This window comes from Ornithorhynchus anatinus, chromosome 11 (assembly GCF_004115215.2).
Source record: "Ornithorhynchus anatinus isolate Pmale09 chromosome 11, mOrnAna1.pri.v4, whole genome shotgun sequence".
NCBI classification, from domain to species: Eukaryota; Metazoa; Chordata; class Mammalia; order Monotremata; family Ornithorhynchidae; genus Ornithorhynchus; species Ornithorhynchus anatinus.
This window is the reverse complement of record NC_041738.1, coordinates 35,396,498-35,422,501: the sequence shown is the minus strand read 5'-3', so window position 1 is coordinate 35,422,501 and position 26,004 is coordinate 35,396,498. Positions and strand designations below refer to the sequence as shown.

General features: G+C 49.6%; 1 protein-coding gene and 1 long non-coding RNA gene across 2 annotated transcripts in view; one reads left to right on the top strand and one right to left on the bottom strand.

Moving 5' to 3' along the window:
• CALB2 (calbindin 2) overlaps positions 1 to 18,746 on the top strand; it is a 34,873-nt gene extending 16,127 nt beyond the window's left edge. Inside the window, exons 3-11 of the mRNA XM_001507094.6 lie at positions 989 to 1,078; positions 2,352 to 2,432; positions 7,418 to 7,474; positions 10,525 to 10,602; positions 11,241 to 11,296; positions 12,434 to 12,473; positions 12,631 to 12,684; positions 12,981 to 13,052; positions 18,025 to 18,746. Coding sequence (XP_001507144.2) covers positions 989 to 1,078; positions 2,352 to 2,432; positions 7,418 to 7,474; positions 10,525 to 10,602; positions 11,241 to 11,296; positions 12,434 to 12,473; positions 12,631 to 12,684; positions 12,981 to 13,052; positions 18,025 to 18,141 — 645 coding nt within the window. The 3' untranslated portion in view covers positions 18,142 to 18,746. The remainder of the gene's footprint in view (positions 1 to 988; positions 1,079 to 2,351; positions 2,433 to 7,417; positions 7,475 to 10,524; positions 10,603 to 11,240; positions 11,297 to 12,433; positions 12,474 to 12,630; positions 12,685 to 12,980; positions 13,053 to 18,024) is intronic.
• The window catches only part of LOC120638671, a 25,194-nt gene continuing 11,772 nt past the window's right edge, over positions 12,583 to 26,004 (bottom strand). The window contains exons 2-3 of the long non-coding RNA XR_005660516.1: positions 15,746 to 15,796; positions 12,583 to 13,033 (exon numbers count right to left, since the gene is read on the bottom strand). This is a non-coding gene — a long non-coding RNA (uncharacterized LOC120638671). The remainder of the gene's footprint in view (positions 13,034 to 15,745; positions 15,797 to 26,004) is intronic.

The window sequence follows — 26,004 nt, the reverse complement described above, 5'->3', positions numbered from 1 at the left end:
AGGGAGATTTTTGGAATTAAATCCAAGGCCCCCAACTCATGAAATTCCAATGCCAGTAGCTAGTACCTTGGAACCTGCAACTTAACACGTGTGGCGAGGCTCTTTAGAAAACCCCAATCCATTTTTTCATTAGACGAGAGGAAAAATGTCTCGACGGCAAAGATGATTACATGACGACAGATTGCCGAAGGAACTTACGGACTTGCTAGAGAGTTAAAAAGCAAAACAAAAAAACCAACAGCAGAAGAAAATCTGTCTTGGCTAGTTAAATTATCACTTGTCTGGAAGCAAGGACTGGATCACGTAACCTCTTGAACTCTTTTCTAGTTGTTTGCTTCTGTGGATGGCGGGTGAGTGATCAAACCATAATGAAGTGATTGTGATTTAGAGGAGAGAGCACTGGATTGGAAATTGGAAGAACTGGGTTCTGTTGTCCGCTCCATTACTAACATGCAGTAGGATGGATTGTTCCCCTTCTCTATGCTTCAGTTTTTCCACTTGCAATATGGGAAATACATTCCCCGCTATCTGGGGCAGCCCTACCTGGGCACAAAAGGATGGACCGCAAGAGGTCTAGTAGCCTGTTTAGCCGTGGGTTTCTGGAATTCTTCCCCTCCACATCAAATCAGATTACTAAAGCTCATGGCATCAGCAAGTGCCTAGAGATGCTACCTGGGGGAGTGAGGCGTAAGGATGGGGACACGGGTACAGAGCAGGCTGGAGCTCTATTCTCCGGAGATCGTGTGCGTCTCCCTTCGGGAAAGTACGGCTAGGATCTGGGTTCTTGATCCTTAGCAGACGAAAGGGATCCAGGCTGGATTAGTTCAATCCGACCATGCCCTTCCCAAGACCCCCTGCTTCGACCACCACTTTAAAACTCAACAAGAGCCTTTCATCTTAAACTGTCCTGCCCGGAGAAATACACGAGGGGTGGGGGTGGGCGAGCACCTGAAGGAAAGAGGAGTCAGCCTCCCCCATGCCTCCACAGGATTCAAAGAGTGTGAGCTTCGGAGAGAAGATGAAGGAGTTCATGCAGAAGTATGACAAGAACTCAGATGGCAAAATCGAAATGGCTGAGGTGAGCTGGGGTTGGGGGAGGGGTTGTTTGGTTGCGTCCGTGGGTCCTTCCTCCCTCTGGAGATATTGGACTGCTCTAGAGTAACAGCTAGAGCTTCTTACTCTAGCTCCAGCCAGAATAAGAAGACCATCTGCTACACTATCACTTCCCTCCCCTCTGGACTCCTTGGGGAAGGACGGCACTGGGGTTCGCCCGTTCCAAAGTAGGCACAGTTAAAGTCACACAGATACTGAAGGCATGGGGCCTCAGGAATCAGGCCCGAGTCACTGGGTCGCCTCAGGACATGAGGACATCGCCAGGATGCAGAATGGCCCCGCTCCTCCTCTCTAGAAAGCTGGTAACTCTGCCTTCAGAGAGACGAGCAGAAGGATTGAAACCATTTCTAGGGAGACTGAGCCACTTTGATGGTTTTCTTCCCCCTAACCACCCTGGTCTGCCTCGATCAGGCCTTTGTGGCAGCCAGTCACCTGCTGCTTGTCCCGTGCCCAGGAACACGATGAACAGCTCGGCTCTCTGCAGTAATTCCACTGACGTTAATTTCTCACTTTCAATCACTCAGGGCAAGCCCTCTTTTATCAACCAAGGTTATTTTGATAGTCCTGTCTGAAGCCAGGGTGTTGGACATAAGGCCTTTCAAGCTTCCATCTATCCAGGTGATTCTAGGCGAGCCATGTTTTACTCCTGGGAAATCACATCAAAAAGTGCTCTAGAATGGATCACCCACCCAGGAGCAACCAGTGGATTAGTCCCAAAGAAACTGCTGTCCTCATTTGTCCTGTGGCCTGCTCCCTCAGACCCACTGAGATGACTGAGGGCAGGTCTACAGAGCAGGAAGAAACCAGATAAAGGTGGAATTCAGCTTAATGCTCAAAAATTATCCATTGAGCAGTTGACTCCCATGTGGAACTTGCTCAAAAACAATCCACTGAGCAGTTGAGTCCCATTTGGAACTTAGTAACTGGGACCCCTGTCCAGGCACAAGATGGAGGCCCCCAAAACTGCCTGAAATTGAAAAACCATTTCTATTAGGCTGCAAACTCCTCAAGGGCAGGGAACATGTGTCTTCTGTTGTGTTTAATATAGTGTTTTCTGCTCAATAAATAGCCACGACTGATCAGGGACCAAATGGCCCTCTTCGGACCAAACAGACAGGGGGTTAGATGTTACCCGGGGCTGTAAGTAATTGGAGCTGGGGTCGGAGTGGGATTGAATTGGGCATCAAAAATGAGACCCTTGCCAAATCTCACTTGACGTTTTGCTCCTTTCCCCACAGCTGGCTCAGATTCTGCCCACAGAGGAGAACTTTCTACTGTGCTTCCGGCAGCACGTGGGCTCCAGTGCAGAATTCATGGAGGTGAGTCCAGGGGCCTTTTCCCATTCTCGCTATCCCTTCCTTCTTGCTAGTTGATTAAAATATTCCTCAGGGCAGGTTGGGCTTTTTCTATTATCGTTGCCCAAATGGCTTCAGTCAACGGAATCAGCTGGCCAAAGGAGGGTCTGGGCAACATGAGAGAGATTCTGAATCCTCCCCGGCCCCTTGGGCTGAGAGGTAGCCCACTTCCAAACACAACAGTAACCGCTTGTAGTGATCAAACGCCTTGCACAGAGCCCTTTCTCCTTCCCCACATTCCCGGGAGAAAGGAAGAGGCAAAAGCTAATTCTCCACATTCTACAGATGGAGAAACTAAAGTTCAGAGCGGTGTTTTCCGGACTTTCCTCTCGGAACCACTCGTGACTTTCCGGGTGACTTTGGGTAAATCGCTTGCCCAGGCTGTGCCTCATTGCCACTGCAGATCTGGCACTTGAATTACTGTCGGACCAAGACTGGTATAGAGTGTTTCAGGATCTGCAAATGAAAGATGATCTTGAAATACAGCTCTCTTCTCTGTTAATGGAGCAAGAATAGGATTGGCGATCGGAAACTTGCGCGCACGAGTCAGGAGTTTCTGGCATATAATAATAATTACGGTACTTGCAAAGTGCTCGCTATGTGCCAAGCACTGTTCTAAGCACGGGGGTAGATACAAGTTAATCAGGTTGGACACGATCCCTGTCCCCCATGGAGATCGCAGTCTTAATCCCCACGTTACAGATGAGGGAACTGAGGCACAGAGAAGTGAAGCGACTTGCCCGCAGATCCACAGCAAACGCGTAGAGGAGTTGGGATGAGAACCCAGGTCCTTCCGATTCCAAAGCCCGTGCTCAATCCACTAAGCCAGACACCTTCTCAAATCAAGCTCTATGGTTCAGGGACCCTCCTGCCTAAGGTGACTCAAATATGAGGGAGCTCAAGGAGGTGGGATGGTACTTAGGAAAAAGGGCAGGATGGGAGGCGAAGGCTGCCCGTCTCCCCCTCTAGACTGTAAGCTCGTTATGGGCAGGGAACATCTGTAAAATGGGGATCCTCATCTGTAAAATGGGGATTAACTGTGAGCCTCTCGTGGGCCAACCTGATTACCCTGTGTCTACCCCAGCGCTTAGAACAGTGCTCTGCACATAGTAAGCGCTTAACAAATACCAACATTATTATTATTATTATTACTCTGTTGTATTATACTCTCTCAAGGGCTTAGTACAGCGAGTAACTGTTCGATAAATACCACTGATCGACTGAAAAGGAAACGGAGGCCGAGAGAAGGGGGAAAAACAGAAATGAGGGGAAAATGAGAATAGGGTACTTCTGCTTGGTCTGAATAAGTGTTACCACCACGGTCCTGTTCCCAGAGTTTTGTTCGGGAGGGAAGCCAAGCTGCCACATGAGCTGGGCGGCGACGACAACGAGCAGCAGCAGACCATGGTAGTCGGCAGTGTGGGTATGATCGTCCCCCATAGCAATATGAGCTAGGGAGGCTCCCAGACTCACTCGTCCCAAGTCTTTGACGGGGCCTGATGGTGTCCAGTTGGGGCTGAAAAGAACCAAAATGGTGGCTTTCTGGCCTATGAGCTCTTTGAAGCCAACACTCTTCTCATCACTTATAAGATTATTCCCTTGCTCAAAATGAAAAGTTGGCATCGATAATGGCAGCCAATAATTGAGGCCAGCCTGGCACATAGTAAGTGCTTAAAAGATACAATTTTTAAAAATGGAGGAGCTCTCCTCCTCCTGTTCTTCAGAGGCACCAGTGGCCCTGCTATCACCACCCCAACCCCAGCTGAGGGGTTCTGCTCCCACCACCCCACCCTTAGGCCTTGTGAACAGTGGGAAAAAATCTGAAAAATGTGACCGGCCCACTGAAGTGAGACAACTGGTCACCTTACACCTGCCTCTCCTTTCCCAAAGTGACCTATGTTGGTTCGCTCCAGCTCCCCGCCCCATCACTTGCTGGGACTCACAGTTACACCCCATTTTGCCCCGATACTTCAGAACTTACCACTACACCACCGACATGCTAGTTATATTCTAATAATTCACTTCCTAGGGGCCAAATCCTGCAGTCTTTCTTTAGGCCCAGCTCTGCAGTTCAACCCCACCAAACTCTACCCTCCAAGTCCACTGTCTGCTGCAGCTGACAGCAATTGCTTTTTAATGTGATTAATGTGGCTGTTAATCATGTGTTAAATCTATTTCCGATTTCCAATAGCATCAGCACTATAATTAATTGCAGAAATGATTAGGGGCTGAGAGAGCCCAAAAGGAACCAAACCCAGGAAACAGAAAAACTCTCAAATGAAATATCCGCATGAACGACAAGTCAAATTAGATATGACCATTTCTCCGAGTTATACCGTTTCCAGCCATCATATTCTGCCACCCCTATTCAGATAATGCCACACTATTCTCACGGCCAAATGGTTCCATAAATATCCTCAGGCCCTGTCCAATATTCCAATGGCCAACTCTCTTTATAGACAGATTGTACCTTCTTCGGCTCGGGGTTCAAGGTAGCCTTGCAGTCGGCAATCGGGGTTCAGGTTAATGTCTCCGGTTCCACTTTCATTTCCACCCCCGACTGGCTCCCCGTGAGACTAAAGACTTGTCTTTTGCATCTGTACCTCCATTTCCCTTCAGAAAACTTACCCAAACACTCAGATACAGACAAAAGGACCAAAATGGGGGGGATAATACATCACTCTGATCGTCTTTTTCAATGGCAGGAATAATTCAGAATCCATTCCTGCCTCTGGCCTTCCGAACCTCTCCATTTCTGAAAGGCAGAAATCCCCAAAGTTTCTTGCCCTAATCATCTCCTACTCTTCCCTCTCCACCCTGGCTTCTCTTTACTTGTTCAGTTTCTATCATCCGTAAACATAAAATGGGCTGCACTGTAGCACTGAAAGGTATTTGCTCCCAGAGAATTGATACCCCGCCTGCTCGCCTCAGCGCTCTGCTCTCTAATTTTAGCTCAGCCTCAGGACTTCTATGGAATTTCAAAAAAGCCCAAGTCTCTTAACTCTTCCCCTTGAATGGGAAGAGAATAATGATCTAAAGGCTGAGCAAATCATGCCGAAGGACACGAGAAACTAAATGCGAAAGCCGAGGAACGGCTAGCATTTGTGTGGGGAAGAGATCAGACCCGTTCTTGCAGTGTCTCCGCTTGGGGATCTTACTTTAACCCTCCATCCTCTGCTCCTAAGTCCAAACCGGTCAGCTTGCAAAATCCCATTTAAGCCACTGCGGGGCTTTTTCCCCTTCTGTAGGCATTTATCAGAATCAAAACAGCAGTATTTCGTGTCTTCTGTGTGCATGACACTGCCCTAGCTGCTTGGGTACCACCCTGGAGGAGCAGAAGGAGAGCCGATGGCATTCTCTAGCAGCAGTGTTTCCCCTGATGATACATTCTGGCCCGTGCTGGGATTCTCGGTGATGCTGGTGGGAGAGATCAGGGATAACGTGGTGGGGACGAGGAGGCAGTTAATAGAAATCCGAGGGATGTCCTTAGGAGAAAGAAGCAGGGGATGCTAGGAAATGGAAGAGTCCCAGGAAGATGATGTAAACACCGAAAGGGAGTCTATGAGATTTAAACAGGTTCCAAAAGGGGAATACTTGTCTTAACTATTGAAAGTTAGGACTTCTGGATTCTCTTCCTGGCTCTGACACTGATATATGGGGCATCGGGGGCTCATCACATCCCCCTTTGCCTCAGTTTCTCTCATATAACCTAATAAAAACAATAATTCTTATGGTATTTGTTATTATTAGTAGTAGTAAAATGATTATTATTACTACTAATAATAATTGTGGGATTTTTCTAAGCACCTACTAGGTGCCAAGCACTGTACTAAAAACTGGTATAGATAAAAGACAATCAGATCCCCTTGGGGCTCGAAGTCTAAGTGGGAAGGAGAACAGGTACTGAATCCCCCTTTTGTAGAAGAGGGAACTGAGACAAGGTAAAGTGACTTGCCCAAGGTCACACAGCAGACAAGTGGCGGTGCCAACGGACAACGTGGAAGAGCCGCTATGAGGCCCAGATATGTCAATCGAACACTAAGCGTAAAGGGAAACGTCTCCAGAGCCTGTTTCCCTAGAGAAATGTGCTTACACAGATTTCTGAAACACCCACACAGAATTACGTGTGTGAACCCACCAACCAAACTGATGTTTGTCCTTCATTCCCCCAGTGTAAGCGATCAGGTGCAGAGGTTGGAAGCGCATTCAAATTGTTTTATTCTTTTCTGCAGGAAGAAAATCATGAGGGTCAGAGAATTCATTCATTCAATAATATTTATTGAGCACTTACTATGTACAGAGCACTGTACTAAGCGCTTGGAATGTACAATTTGGCGACAGATAGAGACAATCCCTGCCCAACGACAGGCTGACAGTCTAATCGGGGGAGACGGACAGGAGAGCAAAACAGAACAGAACAAAAACAGGGCAACATTATCACGATAAATAGAATCAAGAGGACCTCATTAACAAAATAAGTAGGGTAATAAATAATATATACAAATGGAGCACAGTGCTGAGGGGAGGGGAAGGGGGAAGGGGGAGGAGCAGAACGTGGGGCGGGGAGGGGAAAGGTGGGGGAGCAGAGGGAAAGGGGGAAGGGGAGGATCAGAGGGTGGAAGGGGAGCAGATGGAAAAAGGGGGGCTCAGTCTGGGAAGGCCTCTTGGAGGAGGTGAGCTCTCAGTAGGGCTTTGAAGAGGGGAAGAGAGTTAGTTTGGCGGACGTGAGATGGTGCTGAGGGGAGGGAAACTGCTTGGAAGCACTGCCTCTCTAGTCTTTGAGTTTCAAGGCCATCCAAGTTCCGGCCTTAAGCAGACTAGAAGTTCATTCATTCTTTTGATCATATTTATTGAGCACTTACTGTGTGCACAGCACTGTCCTAAGCGCTTTGCGCTGTATTAAGCTTTCTGGCACTCCCTATAACAGCAGTGTCCCCTTGTCACTGCAGGCTTGGCGAAAGTACGACACGGACCGAAGCGGCTACATAGAAGCTAATGAGCTCAAGGTAAAGCGGGACTGGTAAATGGAAAATGGCCTAGGGGGAGGGGTCGGAGGTAGCAGGCCAGTCGCGTAAGTGTCTCTCCCACTTCAGCTCCCCAGAGTCTCGGGCCAAGGACACCTATCCCGGCTCTGCCACTTGTCAGCTGTGCGACTGTGGGCAAGTCACTTCACTTCTCTGTGCCTCGGTGACCTCATCTGTAAAATGGGGATGAGACTGTGAGCCCCACGTGGGACAACCTGATTCCCCTGTGTCTACCCCAGCGCTTAGAACAGTGCTCTACACATAGTAAGCGCTTAACCAACACCAACATTATTATTACTAGCCCTTCCTCTAGCCTCACTGGATCATCACTGGTCTGAAAGACCGGACAAATTGAAAGCTGGAATGGCCACTTCCTAATTCCCTACTGCCTTCGTTGACCTTGGTTTGAAATTAGTCATCTGATGCACGGGCCAAAAATCTTGGGCCCAGTGCAGACTAAGCCCCGGGGCCACGGCAACCTAGTAGGGCTAGAGTCACCCTTCAGACCCAAGATGAGTGCATATACCCAACGCGAGTATCAGTAAGAGAGGAGAATCTGCAAAGCTCAGGGAAGGGAAGAAGAAGGGACACCCTGGGCTATCCTCCTTCGGGCTGTTGGGACTTGCCCTGCAGTTCATACCCAAAAATACCTTGCACGAGTGGGCCTATTCATGCTGAAGTCTTTTCTGACCCAACCCTCCCTGCATTTTGGGTCATTCGTGTTTGGGTCCCGGCGGCTGACTCCAGCCCTTGCCGGACTCTAATGCCGGCACCGAGGTACACGACAAGCAGTGCTCTGCAACTCTCCGCTCGATTCTGGCAGAAATCGAAACCTCCCTCTCTCCATCAGTCCTCAGCCAGTGGCGATCCATCAGGAGTATGCATTTGAGTGCTTACTGTACTAAGGACCATACAGTAGAGTCGGTAGGCACAGTCTCTGCCCACAAGGAGCTTACAGTTTAGAGAGGGAGATGGACATTACAGTAAATTACAGCTAGAGGAAATAGTCCAGTATAAAGATACATACCTAAGTGCTGTGGGGTGGATATCAAGTGCCTAAACGGCACAGATACAAGGGTATAGGTGACGCAGAATACGAGCTTAGTTGGGGAGGGCCTCTTGGAAGAGATGTGATTTTTAGTACGGCTTTGAAGGTGGGGACTGTAGGAGTTCTGTCACATTGGAAGAGGGAGGGAGTTTCTGACCAGAGGGAGGACGTGGACGAGGGGTCGGTGGCGAGATGGATGAGATCGAGGAACAGTGAGTAGGTTGGAATTGGAAGAGTAAAGTGTGTGGGCTAGTTTGTAGCAGGAGATCAGCGAGGCAAAGTAGGAGGAGAGCCGTAACCTTGGATAATGCTACCATCTTTACATTTTCCTCCTCTCTTTCATTCACCCCCCATATTCTGTCAGTTATACCTTCTCAACATTTCCAGAATCCCTCCCTTCCTTTCCACCCAAACTGCTACCATGGAATGTGAGCACTTCTCATATCCCTCCTTGACTACTCCACCAGCCTCCTAGCTGGCCTCCCAGCCTCCTCTCTCTCCCCACTTCGGTCCATACTTCACTCTGGTGCGCGGATCATTTTTCTAAAGCTCAGTTCACGTCTCGCTCCTCAAAATCCTCCAGGGGCTGTCTTTCCGACTCCACATCAGTCAGAAACTCTTTACCATATAGGCTTTAAACCACTCAAACAGGTCTCTCCCTCCTACATGGCCTACTGTAACCCAGTCCTCACATTTCTCTAACACCAGCCTTCTCATTGCACCTTGATCTTGTCTTTCTTGCTGCCGACCCCTCGCCCACATCCTCCCTCTGGCTTGGAACTCCCTTCCATTCATATTCCAAGGACCACTTCCTTCCTTGGAGCTTCAAAGCCCTACTAAAATCACACCTCCTCCAAGAGGCCTTCCCTAGTTAGGCCCTCACTTCCCTATCCTAGCCTCCCTTCTGCATCACCTATGCAACTGAGTCTGTTCCCCTTAAGCATTCTGACGCTCCCTCAGCCCCACAGCACTTATGTACAAATCCATTTCTATTGATTTTAATGTCTATCTCCCCCTCTAGTCGGAAAACTCCTTATGGGTAGGTATCATGTCTATCTATTCTGTTGCATTCTACCCTCCCAAGCACTTAGTACAGTGCTCTGCACAGTAAGTGCTTGATGAATACCACCCACTGATTGATAGGGCTAACTTGAATGGTTTAAGCTGATGGAAAAGAGTTTATATTTGAGGTGGAGGGGGATGATTTACTTGTTTCAGAGACCCCAGAGGAGGACGGAGGGGTCGAAAATACCATTCAGACGAGGTCCGAGACGGGAGGGGAAATGCTCAGCACAGAGTCGGTCAGTCAGGGGAAAGAGTAGGAACCGGAGATGAGAGCGGCAGTTTCCATCCCCGGAATCTGGGCTTCAGCACAGCTTGGTGGGAGGTGATTAAAAGATTCCCACCTGGGAAGCAAAGGTATCTGGATTTATTTATCAGTTTGGTGCCAGGAGCAGGGAAGAGTGTGAAATGACTAATCTCCCCAGTGTCCGGGAGAAAGAGCAGTGTTAACGCAGCTGCTTTTAGCGTGTGATGGCAACAGACCTGGCGACCGAGAGGGAGCAACTGCTTCTAGGAGAGAGGGGGAAGGGGGTTTGCTTTGTTTTCCAAGCTTTATTTTCATGTTCCAGGAGGAGCTGCTGAACCGAGTTGGGGCACCACAGTGGGAGAGAGGAGACTGGTCCCAGGTCACTCCCAGCCCCGTTGAAATAGGAAGATGAGGCAGGGGCTGCCTCAACCCAGAACCTTCAGGGTTTGAATCCCAGTGAGAGCTTCCTCAGTCCAAGAGGAATATAAACTCCTCAGCTTTCTTGCCATTCCCAACAGCCTCCTATCGTCTCCGCCTTGCCTTCAAGACCACCGTGGTCAGTTCCCCAGGGGGTCAGCAAGGGTCACTGCTCCTTGTCAGGAAGCCGGGATCCAGAGCAGGGGTAGGGGGAGTGAGCGCCATCCCACTTCTCACAAGGGGTTTCTGGGTTTGCAGGGATTCCTGTCAGACTTGCTCAAGAAGGCGAACCGGCCCTATGACGAATCCAAACTCCAGGAGTACACACAGACCATAGTGAGTGGGAAGGCTGCCTTCCCGGTGGACGGAAACAACCCCTTTGCCCTTCCCCCCTCTGGGCTGGGCCCTGAAAATCTCTTCTGCCCCCCGATTTTTCTCCAGTTAGGAAGCCAGGAGAGACTGGGAGGGTTTTGATGCCCCTCGTTCCCTCTACCCAGGCTTCCCTCCTGCCATTCCACCCAGCCCTCCATGCCTGTCTCCTGACCATATCAGAACCCGGGCAGCCGGCGGAGACTTGTCTAAGCTGCCTCCCTCCTCACTGGAGATAGTTCTGTTGCCATAGTAACTGGTGTTGGGGAAGGCTCTCACCCCAGCTCTCTGCAACCCAGAGAGAAGCAGGCTGGACTTCCTTGGCCCCTGGAGTCAATCCTAGATGACAGAAAAAGGGGTGTGGGGGGGGGGGGGGTCCATTGAGTAACTGCCCCACTCAGCATGGGACCTGTTCGAATGGCCCCCAGCTAAAAAATCTCTCCACATCATCTCTTTCCCTTTACCCCTGCGCCTGCAGAATCATCAGTAAAAGCCCCTCTCCCCAAACCAGAGGCGTGGGTGAGCCTGAGTCCCTCCTAGCCCCCCGCCATTGGGGTAGAGGAGCTTGGCCCCAAGATAACAGGGCTTCTTTCCGTCCCCAACAGCTGCGAATGTTTGACATGAATGGAGATGGGAAACTAGGCCTGTCAGAGATGTCACGGTAAGAACTGCCTCACATTCCTACCCTTTCTAGAGTAGTAACAGTAGGTATTACGTGCCTCCTGGGTCCAAAGAACTGTGCTAAGCGCTGGGAAAGAGGAACATGGATGAGATATAGACAAAGTCCCTGGCCTCCAAAGGCTATCCAAGGTAAGAGTGAAGGGATGGGTGGCGACAGACATATAAGGAGAGACGAAACAAATATAAATGACAAGGATAACGATAAATATAACACGAGCAGCAGGGGTTCGGGCGTCTCACAGCTCAGACCGACAGACCACGGCTGTAGCTTTTCCGACGTTCTAAGCGTCGAGAAGGCCTTATGCTGACAATCCACGGTTCCCGGGCTGGAGCGGGGGTTAATGGGAATCCCAGTGGCACGGAGAGTGGGGAGATGTTTCTCTTCCATCTGGTTGGAGTGAGGGGAGTGGTGGGGGGCTCTCCCTGCTGCCTCTCTTTGAGTCTTTCCCGGGCTGCAGCAGAGGCTGACTGTCTGGGGTGATACTCCCTCTGAAGGCGGGACCCTCTATTCAATCTCTCCCTCTCCAGATTCAGAGACAAATTTGGCTCTTTGTCTCTGTGAATTAGGGTGCAGTTTCTTCACATATAACGCGGAGAGGATGATCTCGCGGACCCGTACCCTAAACCGAGGCTGGGACTCAGAGGGTCTGCTTCTGGCTCCCCCTGCTTCCCCTCTTTGGGTCCCCATTCCTTTGCTTGTAAAATGGAGCGAGACATTCCCACGACCCTCCGGGCCACCGTGGGACCTTGTGAGGGTTGAGAAGGGCAAACTCTGAGTTCTCTGCATTTCTTCAGACTTAAGTATGAACTGTTTGCCATTAGAAGATTAAGCTCCGGGGCCTTCAGTTGTCCTCTCTTTACCACCCACCAGGCAGGGAGACCAAGCAGAGCTTAGAAGCAAGCTCCCGAGAGAAACCTAGATGGAGCTGGGTGACCTTAGAGGCTGAGCTTTCTCCCATCAATTAAATAGGGCTTTTTCTTGACACCTGGTCAAAAAGTGCTCTGAAATCTTTTCTGACATCCAACACATTCCTTGTCTATTAAAAGTTCCTGCCCTGTCTCTGTTCCTATTGCCTACTGCCTTTCTCTCCTAATTCATTCTCTATTTTCCTTCCAGACTGTTGCCTGTACAGGAAAACTTTCTACTTAAATTTCAGGTAAAATTTCTCTTTCCTCCCTCCCTCTTTCTCTCGTGCGCTCTCTCTCCCTCTCTCTGTGTCTCTCACACACAAACACACACACACACACAACCCTATCCAGGCCGCCTCTTTTAACCATCTTTTTATTTCTCTCATTTGTTTGGGCGGCTGGCAGGGCATGAAACTGACCTCAGAAGAGTTCAATGCCATCTTCACGTTTTACGACAAGGTAAGCAGATAATCAGTGAGACGAAAAGAAGCCGACTTCCTATCGGAGTCCAAAGAGGGAAAGGCCCGGAGCAAAATAAGAAATTCTAACTGGCAAGTAGCTGTTTTGCTGTCCAGGGTAATCTGTTCCTCTTCAGCTTTGCCGACTGGAGGATAAAATGAATAATAATGGAAACTCAACCTGTACTGGGAAGGTTGAGACATTGGTCAACTTTAGGAAACTAGATCAGAGAAAAGCCAAGCATGTCAGGCTGCTGTTCCGTATCGATCTCCATCTCCTCTATTTATGCTTCTCAGGATGGAAGTGGTTACATTGATGAGAATGAACTGGATGCCCTTTTGAAGGACCTCTATGAGAAAAACAAGAAGGTGAGTTACGGGATGGGAAGCTGACCTGGGGAATGGCAGTAGCTTCTTGTCCTTAAGGAGCAAAATTCTCCGGTGATGGGGATGCTTGGCTATTTCTTAAGCCTGTGAGATTTATCATTTTCCTTAGGGCAGGGAACGTGTCTCCCAGGGCCAGGGAAAGTGTCTACAGAGAAGCAGTATGGTGTAGCGGATACAGCGTGGGCCTAGGAGTCAGAAAGTCATGGGTTCTGATCTCGGCTCTGCCAAATTCTGCTGTGTGACCTTGGGCAAGTCACTTCACTTTTCTGGGCCTCAGTTACCTCATCTGTAAAATGGGGATTGAGACTATGAGCCCCATGTGGAACGGGGACTGCGTCCAACCCGATTTGCTTGTATCCACCCCAGTGCTCAGTAAGGTGCTGGACACATTATAAGTCCTTAACAAATACCACTGGTATTATTATTATTATTATTAACTCTCATATTCATTCAATCTCATTTATTATTGTACTCTCCCAAGCGCTTAGTACAGTGCCCTGCACACTGTAAGTGCTCAATTAACATGAATGACTGATTTCTCCACCTGATATCTGCTGCCACCCTTGCTTCCTATGGAAGTTCGAAGAAAATGAATATCCTCGCCTAAACTAACGATCCTAAAGAACCTCAGTATCCATTCTCCCTCCCCTTTAACGTGTGAGCTTCCAAGTGGGAAAGAGACTGTGTCCAGCCTGATTAGCTTGAATCTACCCCAGTGCTCAGTACAGCTTTTGGCACATAGTAAGTGCTTAACGAATTCCACAGTTATTATTATTTCCGCAGGAGAAGAGGTAAGGAGAACAGGGCTTAAATCACCTGGCCGTAGGAGGCTGTCCCAGGTGTAAGAGACACCATGGAAGACTTGTTGGTTGTGGGCTATGAGACCAAAGGGTCCTACAAGAGGTTTGTTTCACTACAGGGCAGGATGAACTAAACAGAACACTTGGAAACCCTGTGAGTAGACGTTGAAAAGGGGAAGAATTATGGGGAGCCATTTTAAGCTGGGAGGGGAGCGATGTGCTTAAACTAGCTGGCAACTTTGGAGGGATGCGGGGATTGGGCTAGAGACATTAGTTTGGAAATATAAACTCCTTGTGGGCAGGGACTGTGTCTTCTCCCTTATAATACTCTCACAAGCGCCAGGTACAGAGCTCTTCACACAGTAAGCACTCAATTTACACTATTAATTGACTGTAAGGAGGCCTCGACCAAAGATTTATCTGGAGACAAATCCCCATATCCAACAGACCACAACTCTCCCCGTAGTCAAAGCCCTCCGACAATCCCACCTCTTTCAAACTTTCCCTGATTTCTTCCCTGTACCATCAGCCGGCTCTCACACGTGCCCACGTATTTATACCTATCCTCGGCAATTTTGTTTAAAGTATTTAAACTGCTGCGGTCGATTTATTCATTTTAGCTACTCTAGTTGTCTGTCTGCCCTGTTGCTTCTTGTGAACAGGGAAAGTGTCGCTTCTTTGAGTTGTACATTCCACGCGCTTAGTACAGAGCATTACGCCAAGTGGATGCTTATTAGATACGTTTACTACTAACGGAGAGACGAATAGGAAGGAGTAGCTCTCGCAGTAGTCATGAAGGAAGTGTCAGGTCGTAACTGCTTGAATGAGAGGAAAGGAGAGTCTGTAGACTGAAAGGTTTTTGTGGGAATGTGTCTGCCAACTCAGTCGTAGTGTTTCTCCCGAGTGCCTAGTGCTGTGCTTTGCACACAGTACGCACTCAATAAATACCGATGATGATGATGCTCTGTCCAGTTTGTGCTCAATAAATACCACTGAGAGTGGAAGAATTGACATTAACAAAAATCACGCGGGCACCTCTATTGCTTTACACTAATGCTATCCCATTCTCCCACGTGGGAAAGCTTGGATTCAGATGGGGAAGGCCTTTTCTAGGCTTCCGAGATACAGCGGGAGCCAAATGCGAAGCCTAGGTGGCAGGGAGACACATTCCCAATCTCCAGAGGTTCCATATTCACCCTATATCTAGGAGTACCGGTTACTGAGGTAAACAGTTCAGCTGGAGATCCCCTCACAATCTCTCATCTCTCTTTAAATCCTCTGCTCCATCACCAGGAAGCTGGGTACAGTGGAGGCAACCACTGTTGCGGAAGACCCTGGGATGGGAGATCATTTTTGTTTTCACTCACCTTCCCCACCCCGAGCACTGCTAGTTCGGCTATGGTGCTCGGGGCTTTCGCCGGATTTCTTAAAGGATGTGACTCTAAACCCTTCGAGGAAAAAGTGCAGTCACACTGCTAACATTTTCTGGTAGTCTCCACAGAAATAGCACCTTAACAGAGCCGTGTCCAGTTACACCAATCGGTCCGATCCCCACTCTGCTGCACCTCACGGAGGCATAAGCATCTGCAGTTTGAGGTTGGAAGACATGGAACTTTTTCATTTTAAATAAACTTTCCCTCCTAATTGGAACAGGGCAGAAGGGGAAATGTGCTAATTAAGTGGCAATTTTTCCAGGCTCAAAGCAGTGCCCCGCACTGGAAGAAATTTGCTTTGGGCTCCCAGCTTGTCATTAAAAAAATAAGGGCTGGAAAAGCATTCGGATGTTAGCAAACTGCTGTTAGCCTGAGAACGAAAGGAAAATAGAGAAGAAGTAGGATGATGAAAAGTGAGAGGAAAAAAAGGAACACAGCTCACCTTGAACCACTGAAGAGGAATGCACGCTTTGCAGTAATAATCTAAGCAGACCTGGAAGGAAGAAAAAGAGGAGGGTGAGCAGAGTTTACCCAGACTGGTTAGAATCTTCGTTAGTAGCTCAACAGATGGCAACGGTCCGTGGCAAAAAACAAACACAAAGCTAGAAAGAGATGAGGGGAGGGAGGTCACCCTGTCCCTGGCTCCCTAATAGCTTGTTGATCAACCAATAGCCCTTACTGAGTGCCTGGTGAGAACAGAACACTGTACTAAGCACCTGGCAGAGTCCACGAGGAGTAAGAAGCTTGCAATCTAATGGAAGACAGACCAATTCGATTTACAAATTGTGGGAGCAAGAGGTGGTAGAAAACGGTACTAAAATGATGGTAAAAGCAGTAAATGTCAGGATAAAAAATCAGAATGATTAATAATTAAAATAATTAAAATAAAATAATTAAATATTCAGAAGTGCTGAGCGCGGATATAAATACAGAAGTGATAAGTGGCTGTTGGCAAATCGTGCACGTGACCAAGGTAAGTACTAACAGTAGGACTTTTCTTCCCCCAGGGTTCTGCAAAAACACAACCCTTGCATTACAGAAAAATTGGGTGCCTGAACATTTCTGTGTGTGATATGAGTAGTTCTACATATTTTGGTACATACATGTTGTATATGAGCATGCAGAAAAGGATGGGCATAATTGTAAAAAAAAAAAAATAATTCAGTCTTACATTGGTCTTTTCACCCACACATGCATTCTTCGCCAAATTTGACCATCAGTGGTGTCTTTGAATACAATGAACGACGACATATATATAAAAGCATAATCCAGCAGTTCATTTACATTAATCTCCATTTACTGCTATGAGTTGAATCAGTCTTCAATAAATGGATGGTATTTCTTGAACGCTTCTTATATACAGAGCACTGTACTAAGCGCTTGGGAGAGTACAATATAGTACAATACAATTAGGAGACATGTTCCCTGCCCACAACAAGCTTACAGTCTAGAGAAAATCTTACAATCCAGAGTTGAGCTTACAGTCTAGAGGACTTTCTATAAAAGTCAATGGGTAAAAAGACCATTTTAGCATCACTGACAGTGCTTGATGCTTTCAAACCAGGGTTCCTATCCAGGAGAACTGTTGCACAGGCCGGGGAAAATGGCAGATCCCGGAAGGCTTGCCTGAAATAGGGAGAGTTTTAAAGATTTCCGGTTTGAGCATCACTGTCAGCTTCGTCCAGCAGAGACTCCTGGGAGATAATAATAATGTTGGTATTTGTTAAGCGCTTACTATGTGCAGAGCACTGTTCTAAGCGCTAGGGGAGATACAGGGTAATCAGGTTGTCCCACGTGAGGCTCAGTCTTCATCCCCATTTGACAGATGAGGTCACCGAGGCCCAGAGAAGTGAAGTGACTTGCCCACAGTCACACAGCTGACAAGGGGCAGAGCCGGGATCGAACCCATGACCTCTGACTCCCAAGCCTGTGCTCTTTCCACTGAGCCACGGAGATAATAATAATAATCATCATGTTGGTACTTGTTAAGCGCTTACTATGTCCAGAGCACCGTTCTAAGCTCTGGGGTAGATACAGGGTATTCAGGTTGTCCCACGTGAGGCTCACAGTCTTCATCCCCATTTGACAGATGAGGTCACTGAGGCACAGAGAAGTTAAGCGACTTGCCCACAGCCACACAGCTGACACGTGGCAGAGCCGGCATTCGAACCCATGACCTCGGACTCCCAAGCCCGGGCTCTTTCCACTGAGCCACGGAGATGTGGTCCAGGGGGTGGGATGACTACGTGTGAGAAGACTATCCGGCACACGATGCCGGGCATGGGCCCGACTCCTTTGGAAGCTTTCCCAACATAACCTTTGGGGTCCTCGTCCGACCCCCAGGGTAGAGACTGGCTGTCTGATACTCCCGGGACCGAACTGACTCAGAAAGAGGTGCGGTGGTTTGCCCGAGGGTCGGGGACAAAGCCGATGGGTCTCGACTCCTGGGTGCAGTAGACCTTCGGTCTAGACTGTAAGCTCACTGAGGGTAAGGAATGTGTCTGTTATGGTGCACTCTTCCAAGCACTTAGTACCGTGCTCTGCACGCAGTAAGCGCTCAGTCAAAACGACTGGCCGACTAGACCCTGCTCCCCTTTTTCTGGGCCGCTTCTGGATGCGAGACTCGGCCTTCCAGGGAGACGTGGAGCTGGAGCCACCGGGCCTCCTTTTTCAGGTGTCCCCGGTCAACCTGCGTGCTTCTGTGTTCCCTCTCCCTCCCAGGAAATGAACATCCAGAACCTCACCACCTACAGGAAGAGCGTCATGTCTCTGGCCGAGGCGGGGAGGCTGTACCGCAAGGACCTGGAGATCGTGCTCTGCAGCGAACCCCCGATGTAGAGAGGCACCTCCCGTTCCTCTAAACGTTCCCCCCTCACCCGACCTCTCCTGCCAAGGCCCTGAGAGCGTGAGACGCCCCTCCACGTATTTACCCACGCGCGCGCAGAGGAGGAGAGGAGGTGGGAGCAACCGCGGACAGGCATTTAACGGACGTCCGGGCCCCAGATCCGCCCCTCTTCCCCTTCCCCTCCCCGTGACACCCACCCCGTCCTGGGCTAGAACCGCTGCTCTGCTTGTGACCTGGATTGCCAACTGCATCCACGGTGGGAAGGAGGGAGGGAAGGACGGGGCCATAACTGTCCTCGCTGTGGTGCATGAGCTCATCTGTTATTTGATTTAGGCTACCCCGCTCAATAGGGTGGTATGATCCGTGGAGATTCCCCCGACCCACCCAACCCCCGATTTCTTCCGATTCCCTTTTCCCCCCGCAGCCGGTGATGTAGTTTGTTCCCCCTCCAACTTCCTGGCGACCGAGCAGACGTAACCCCCCCCTCCTGTGTTTCCGTTTCGTTTTCTGGTTTTGTTTTCCATCTCTTGTCTTATTGTTTACCAAAGAAGAGTTTACAACAAATAAAACTTAAAGTTCTGCTACTGAAGCCCACCCAGCGGCTGGTCCAACTGTCGTTCTTTCCCGGTAGCGACGGCCGGCCTCCGAGGGGCCGGATCTCGGGTTGCGGAAGGATGGGGTCGGAGGCTTCCTTGGGGAGGGCCTGCCCTAGTCTGAGCAGCCGAGCAAGATGGCCCTACTGAAATGGGCCTCCCGAAGGGCTGCATTGAGCCACGATGTGTCGGGGAGGGGGCAACTGCCTTCCTGGGGGGGTGTCAGTGATTGGAGGGGGAGGGCGGAGGATTCCTCACAGAACTAGAGGCTTTCCCTCTTTCCCGGGCCCGGCAGGAAGCAGTAAGAGAGTTCAAATCTACCAGTCCCCGCTCACTTAGATCCCATTCCACGAAGCAGCGTGGCCTGATGGAAAGAGTCCAAGTCTGGGAGTCAGAGGACCTGTCTCTAATCCCGGATCTGACACTTCCCTGCGGGGCGACCCCGGGCAAGTCGTTTAACTTCTCGGTGCCTCAGTTACCTCACCCGTTAAATGGGGATAAAATACCTGTTCTCCTTCCTATTTAGACTGAGTCCCAGAGGAGAGAAGACCCGTGTCTGATCTGCTTATAGCAATCTCAGCACTCAGGTCAGTGCTTGGCAATTAGTGAGCCCTCAGCGAATACTACAATTATTATTATTATTAGCCAGATTGAGACCCTCCAGACAGCAAGGGATTTACCGAGGGAAGCCCCTTCAAAGGATCCTTCTTGTTAGGAGGATGTGGGGAGAGCAGGGGACATAATCTTCATCATCTTTCACTTGAAATCCTTTCTGACCACCCCATCCTGACACTGACCCCAGCGAGTGCGAATTCACCATTCACGACCTCCCATATTCACCGCACCGCCAGCACTGGACGTGTCCTAGTCAATGGCTGAATTGGGGGACAAAGTGGGAGGGCTCCTGGGTGCTTCCGAGTGCTTAGTACAGTGCCCTGTTCAGTAAGCGCTCAATAAATACCCGTGATTGACCTGACTGGGGCAGTTTGGAAAGAAGGACCCAGGCTCAGATGACCACGTTGGGATTTTGTCTTAAGAAGGCAAGACCGACTGCCAATACTTTCAACCCCACAGGTCTCAAAGCCACAGTCGCCCCTCCAAGGATTGGCAGTAGGAAAGTTGCAAGGTTCAACAGCCAGTCAATCGATCAATGGCATTTCTTCCGCGCTTACTGTGTGCAGAGCACGGTACTAAGTGCTTGGGAGAGTGCAGTACGATAGAGTAGGTACAGATGATCCCGGCCTTCAAGGAGCTTACTGTCTAGTTGGGGAGAAAGACATTATTATTAATAATAATAATAATAGTGGTATTTGTTAAGTGCTTACCGTGTGCCAGGCACTGTACTAAGCGCTGGGCTGGATAGAAGCTGATCGGGTTGGGCACAGTGTCTGTCCCACATGAGGCTCCCAGTCTCGATCCCCATTTTGCAGATGAGGTCATTGAGGCCCAGAGAAGTGAAGTGACTTCCCCAAGGTTCTACAGCAGACAGGTGGCGGAGCCAGGATTAGAACCCACGCCCTTCTGGCTCCCAGGCCCCGTGGTCTATCCACTATAATAATAATAAATAATGTTGGTATTTGTTAAGCGCTTACTATGTGCAGAGCACTGTTCTAAGCGCTGGGATAGATACAGGGTAATGAGGTTGTCCCACGTGAGGCTCACATTCTTAATCCCCATTTTACAGATGAGGGAACTGAGGCACAGAGAAGTGAAGTGACTTGCCCCCAGTCACACAGCTGACAAGCGGCAGATCCAGGATTCGAACCCATGACCTCTGACTCCCAAGCCCGGGCTCTTTCCACTGAGCCACGCTGCTTCTCATTAACATAAATCAAAGCTAGGAGAAGGGGCAGAGTTTAGAGACATGCACACACATGCCGTAGTAACAGCAATATTTTGGAGTCCCAGGCCCCTTCACTCAACTACCGGGGAATGAACTCGGAAAAGAACGAGACAGTTCAACCGTTTTCGAGAGCCACCAAAAGAATAATAAATATTCTCATCAAAAATACATATTTCATGAAATGGTTGTCTGCTTGGTTGTTGAATTTTTCAAAGGTGAAACCACAGGAAAGTTATCACTGGGAGAACTCCTCCACTGATGCCAGAAAATAGGGGTCAGGCCTTGGGTATTTATGGTATTAGTTAAGCGCTTACAATGTGTCAAACACTGTTCTAAGCACTGAGGAACGCACAAGTTAACGGATGCCCAAAAAATAGGGGTCAGGCCTTGGGTATTTTTTTTTTATGGCATTTGCTAAGCGCTTACTATGTGTCCAGCACCGTTCTAAGCGCTGGGTTAGGTACAAGCGAATCACATTGGACCAGGTCCCCATCCCGCATGGGGCTCACGGTCTAAGTAGGAGGGAGAACAGGTGAATTGAAGCTCAAAGAAGTGAAGTGACTTGCCCAAGGTCACACAGCAACCAAGTGGCAGGGCCGGGATTAGGACTCAGGTTCTCGGACTCCCCGGTCCGCGCTCTTTACATTAGGCCGCGCTGCCTCTAGGCGCCGGACTGCCACAGGCCGACTGGGGAGCCTGCTGAGGCTGAATTGCACTTTCCAAGTGCTTAATACAGTGTTCTGCACACGGTAAGTGCTCAATAAATACAACTGAATGAATGAATGCTAGAACCCGGTCCAGTATTTCAGCCCGTTCCAATTCAGCTTCAGAAACGCAAACCCAGGCTTGGCCCAGGGAGACCCACGAGATCCTGTATCCCGCTGCGGGCAAGGGCTGTGTCCGCCCCCACTTCGGATCTGCGGCCATTCGACACCCCATTCATTGAATCCTATTTATTGAGCACTTCCTGTGTGCAGAGCACTGTACTGAGTGCTTGGGAGAGTACGGTCCAACAGTAAACAGATTCCCCGCCCACAACGAGCTTACAGTCCCGAACCGGGGAGATTGGGGGGGGGCGCCCTGAAAGCCACGTCGGCTGGACCTGAGGGTCCCAAGTGGTCCCAGCTGCCCCGAGTCCAGAGCGTGGGCTCAGAGCTTAGGCGGACGCCACCTCCTTCAACTCTGGGCCTGTCGGTGTCGGCGACTTCAGGCGCCCTGCAAATTCCAGTCCCTCGGGTCCTGCTGTGTGGCAACCGGGACGACGATCGGCTACCGCCTCCCGTATAGAACTGGCCGGTCCCATACCACCCGGCAGCCCCTTCAGAGTCTAGTCTCAGCGTGGCTCAGCACATGGCCACAGCACCACCCCCAAACTCTTTTTTTTTTTTTAAATAGTATTTGTTAAGCGCTTACTGCGTGCCAGGCACTCTGGGGTAGGTACAAGCTAATCAGGTTGGGCACGGTGCGTGTCCCACGTGAGGCTCACAGTCTTAATCCCCGTTTTACAGATGAGGGAACTGAGGCACAGAGAAGTGAACTGACTTGCTCAAGGTCACACGGCAGACGAGTGGCAGAGCCGGGATTAGAACCCACGACCTTCTGACTCCCAGGCCCGTGTTCTGTCCATTAAGCCACGCTGCTTCTCACGACGGGCCAGTTAACCCGGGGCCAACACCGGTCCCAGGAAGGGCCGCTTAATCCATGGCTGGTACTGATTCTACTTCGACCTGGCCTGAAGCAGCAAAGGCAAATAGGTAGTGAAAGAGACGAGGCCAGGAGCTGTATCACAGTCATCGTTTCATTTCAGTTCAGTCCTGGCCTCCCCCTGAGGAACTGGAAATTGTCTACTGGGGTCAAGAGCCTCGAGCCTTGGCCCTCGGGTGAAATCCCACTGGGAATGAGAACATTAGCCATCCTGCTTCTTCTCTCAAGGGGAAAGGAGCCTGCTGCTCTGGGTCCCACAGGCTCCTCTGGAGAAGTTATCCAAGAGTCTTCCCCAGGGGCCAGCCCTTCTCCGCTCTCCACTGACAGCCTGGACGACCTTCACAGACCACTCAGGTTCAGCAAGAGGAAGGTGGGGTCAAGGCAGCAATGAGAGGGAAATGACCTTCTCAGGAGGGTATTTTCCCAAGCTTCCCGGGCCTCAGCCTCAGCTCTCTGGGACCTTACCCGCTTCCCCAGGGAAATGTCTCCTGGGGTCGCCTCACGGAAACAGCCCAGGACACCAAGTCAGAAGATCCGGTTCTAATCTGCCGCTTGCCTCCTCTATGACCTTGGACGAGTCGGTTACCCGTTGATTGGTTCGGTGCCTCAGTTTCCTCATCTGCAAAATGGGGATAAAATACCTCTCTGCCTCCTTCTGAGAATGTGAACCTTCAGATCAGAGGCACTTTGCGTGCCTGATCTCTTTTACCTACCTCGTCACTTAGCAGAAAGTAAGCGCTTAAAAAATACCATTTTTGGCATCGTCATCATCACTATGGTTATTACTACTAAAAAGCAAGGGGCAGGAGAGGGAGGGGCTTGAGAGAATCAGTCGTGGACCAACCCTAAGGGCCTCGGGGTTCTCCCCAGCAGGTTACTTGGGCGAATAGTTAGAACACTGACCTAAGATTTGAGACTTCCTTTGGGTCTCAACTCCTCTGCCCGTTCAATGAAGAAGATCTGGATGCCTAGGAAAGCTTGGTGGAGAATTAAAATCAAAATGATATTGCATTTGAATTATTATAAGTCTCTCCGAGCTACGTTATAATATGAGGATGCTTTATAGATGACTTGCTTGAAGCTATGATGAAAGACTTGAAGAGGAAAGGAGGAAGGAGAGGAAGACACTCTGTTTCTGGAGAGGTTTTGAGCTCTCCTCTACTTCTCTTGAGGATAATAATAGTAGTGGTATTCATAATAATAATAATATTTGTTAAGCACTTACTTTGTGTCAAACACTATTCTAAGTGTTTCAGTAAATACTTAAATAATCACATCCTACATGGAGCTCACGGTCTAAATAGGAGGGAGAACAGGTATTGACTCCCCATTTTGCAGATGAGGGAACTGAGGCACAGAAAAGTTAGGTGACTTGCCCAAGGCCACAGAACAGGAATGGGGCAAAACTGGAATTAGAAGAGCTCAGGTCCTCCTCTGACTCCCAGGTCTGGGTTTTTCCACTAGGCCACACTGCTTCTGGACGGATTCCAGAGCCAAATGCCCCACTGCGGAGAAATGGGCTGGAGAGTTGGGGGGGGGGGGGGACGACACAGAGTCCGGCCCCCGCTTGTCTCCCTGGCCCAGTTTCCCCACTCTCAGGTAGCATTAACCTTTACCATCTCAGGAGGAATTTGTGAACTTTATATTCGCGACACCATTAGAACACAGAGCCTGCTGGATTTTCCAGCTTTATGAGGGCATGAATTTGGAGAGAGGACCTGGGGCAGGGTTGCCTACTACAAAGTGGAGACCCCATCCTTCCCCTTTAGAGACTGAGTTAGCTACCCCCAGCGCTCAGAAAAGTGCTTGGCATATAGTAGGCGCTTAACAAATACCATAATAATACTAATAATAAAATCCGATCGAGCGTTCGGAAGATTTTCTGGTCCAAGAACAACCTTGCCTCCCCATCACCGGGAATGAAGAAATGTAAGTGGACCAATGGCTCCTCCTGGTGGGTCTGCAGCAGCACAGGTAGAGAGGGTGGGAGGACTGGAAGGATTCGTTGCCTTAGAAAGTTTGACCTCCACCAAGGGGTGTCACATACCAATCAATTAATGGTATTTATTGAGTGCTTATTATGTGCAGAGCCCTATACTAAGCGCTTGGGAAAGTACAATACAGACACATTCCCTGCCCATAATGAGCTCATATAGGCCGTGCCCTGCCTCCGGGCCTAGATCCAGAGTTGTCGGGGTATGTACAATCCTTAAAAACCAATATCGAACGCTTTTTATCGTACCTGTTTCTTCTGAATTTTAAAGTCATTCATTAATGCTCAAATACTCTTTCCGTGTGGACAAAATACCCATATTCCTAGATGCTGTTTAACTGCTGGCAGAATCACCTCTGAGGCAGCGGGAAGCTCTATATTTTGACATTTCTGGAAGTCCTGGTCCCTAGAAGTCCCAACCTCCAGAGGGCCCTGCCCCGGGTGGCCAAAGTTTCCGGAGCAAAAAATGGGATGGGGGGGGTGGTGAGGGCTCTAAGTTCTGGTCAAAAGACAGAAGGGCAGGGGAAAAAAGAATCAAAATGGAGGCAGAAAAAGAGGAACGACTACGAGAAAGGACTGGAGGAAAAAAGATGGAAAGAGAGGAAGGGGAGAGAGGGCAGGGGTTACAGACACTGTGGATGGCCCAGCACAACCATCACCATTACTGCAGAGAACAACTCGAGCGCATGTCTTGTTGGCACTGGTATGTACGTTTCCTCTCTTTAATGACCAGTCTCTGAGCGACCTCACCAGACCAACAAGGGACCAGAAAAGGTGCACTGCTTTATTTTCATGCACAGAGGAGGTGAGAGATTCACTCAAAAAATTTGAGGAGGAGGCTGGATGAGTCTCCTGAATCCATTCTCATCATCGGCCATCAGTCGGTGGTATTGTCTCAAGCACTTACTGTGTGCAGAGCATTGTTCTTCGCACTTTGGAGAGTACGATACGAGGCCGAAAGGTGACTCTTCCACTACTACTAAAGATCAGCGAACACAGAAATAAATTCCCTGCCCCTTCCTTTCCCGTTGCTTTTTCTGGCCCTCCCTCAAGGGACCTTCCTTCAGCTCTTCCTTCTCCATCACTGCCACGCCGGCGATGTCTGCGGCTGCTACAAGTGATTTCCTGTAGTTCCCCGACCCTGGAAAGGTCCCGGAAGTAGCTAAAGGGAGGAGAACTGCCCCATGGATAAGGCTGGAGAGTGGGAGGAGGGCAAGGGACCGGGAAGCAGGAAGGGGAGCAGCAGTACTGACCTGATGCTTCATCACCACTGCTATCATACGCCCTCCTAATAATACTAATTATAGTACTTGTTAAGCACTTACTATGTGCCAAGCACTCTCTTGAGCCCTGGGGTAGACACCAGAAAATCAGGTTGGACACATTCCCTGTCCCACATGGGGCTCGGAGACTAAGCAAGAGGGGGGTAGCATTTAATCTTCATTTTACAGTTGAGGAAACTGAGGCACAGAGTAGATAAGGGTCTTGCCTAAAGTCACCCGGCAGACAATTGGCAGAGGTGAGATTAGAACCCAGGTCCTGTGCCTCCCAGATCTGTGCTCTTTCCACTAGGCCACTCCGTTTCCCTCATGTCGCCTTGACCAAAACCGAGGGTCTTTAAGGAGTTTCCCCGGGTCACTTTTCGAGCTGTGACTTTGCTGCCTTGTACAAGATGGGGGAGCATTCACTCAGATGAGTGAACGAGGGTGGATGTTCTGCCTCT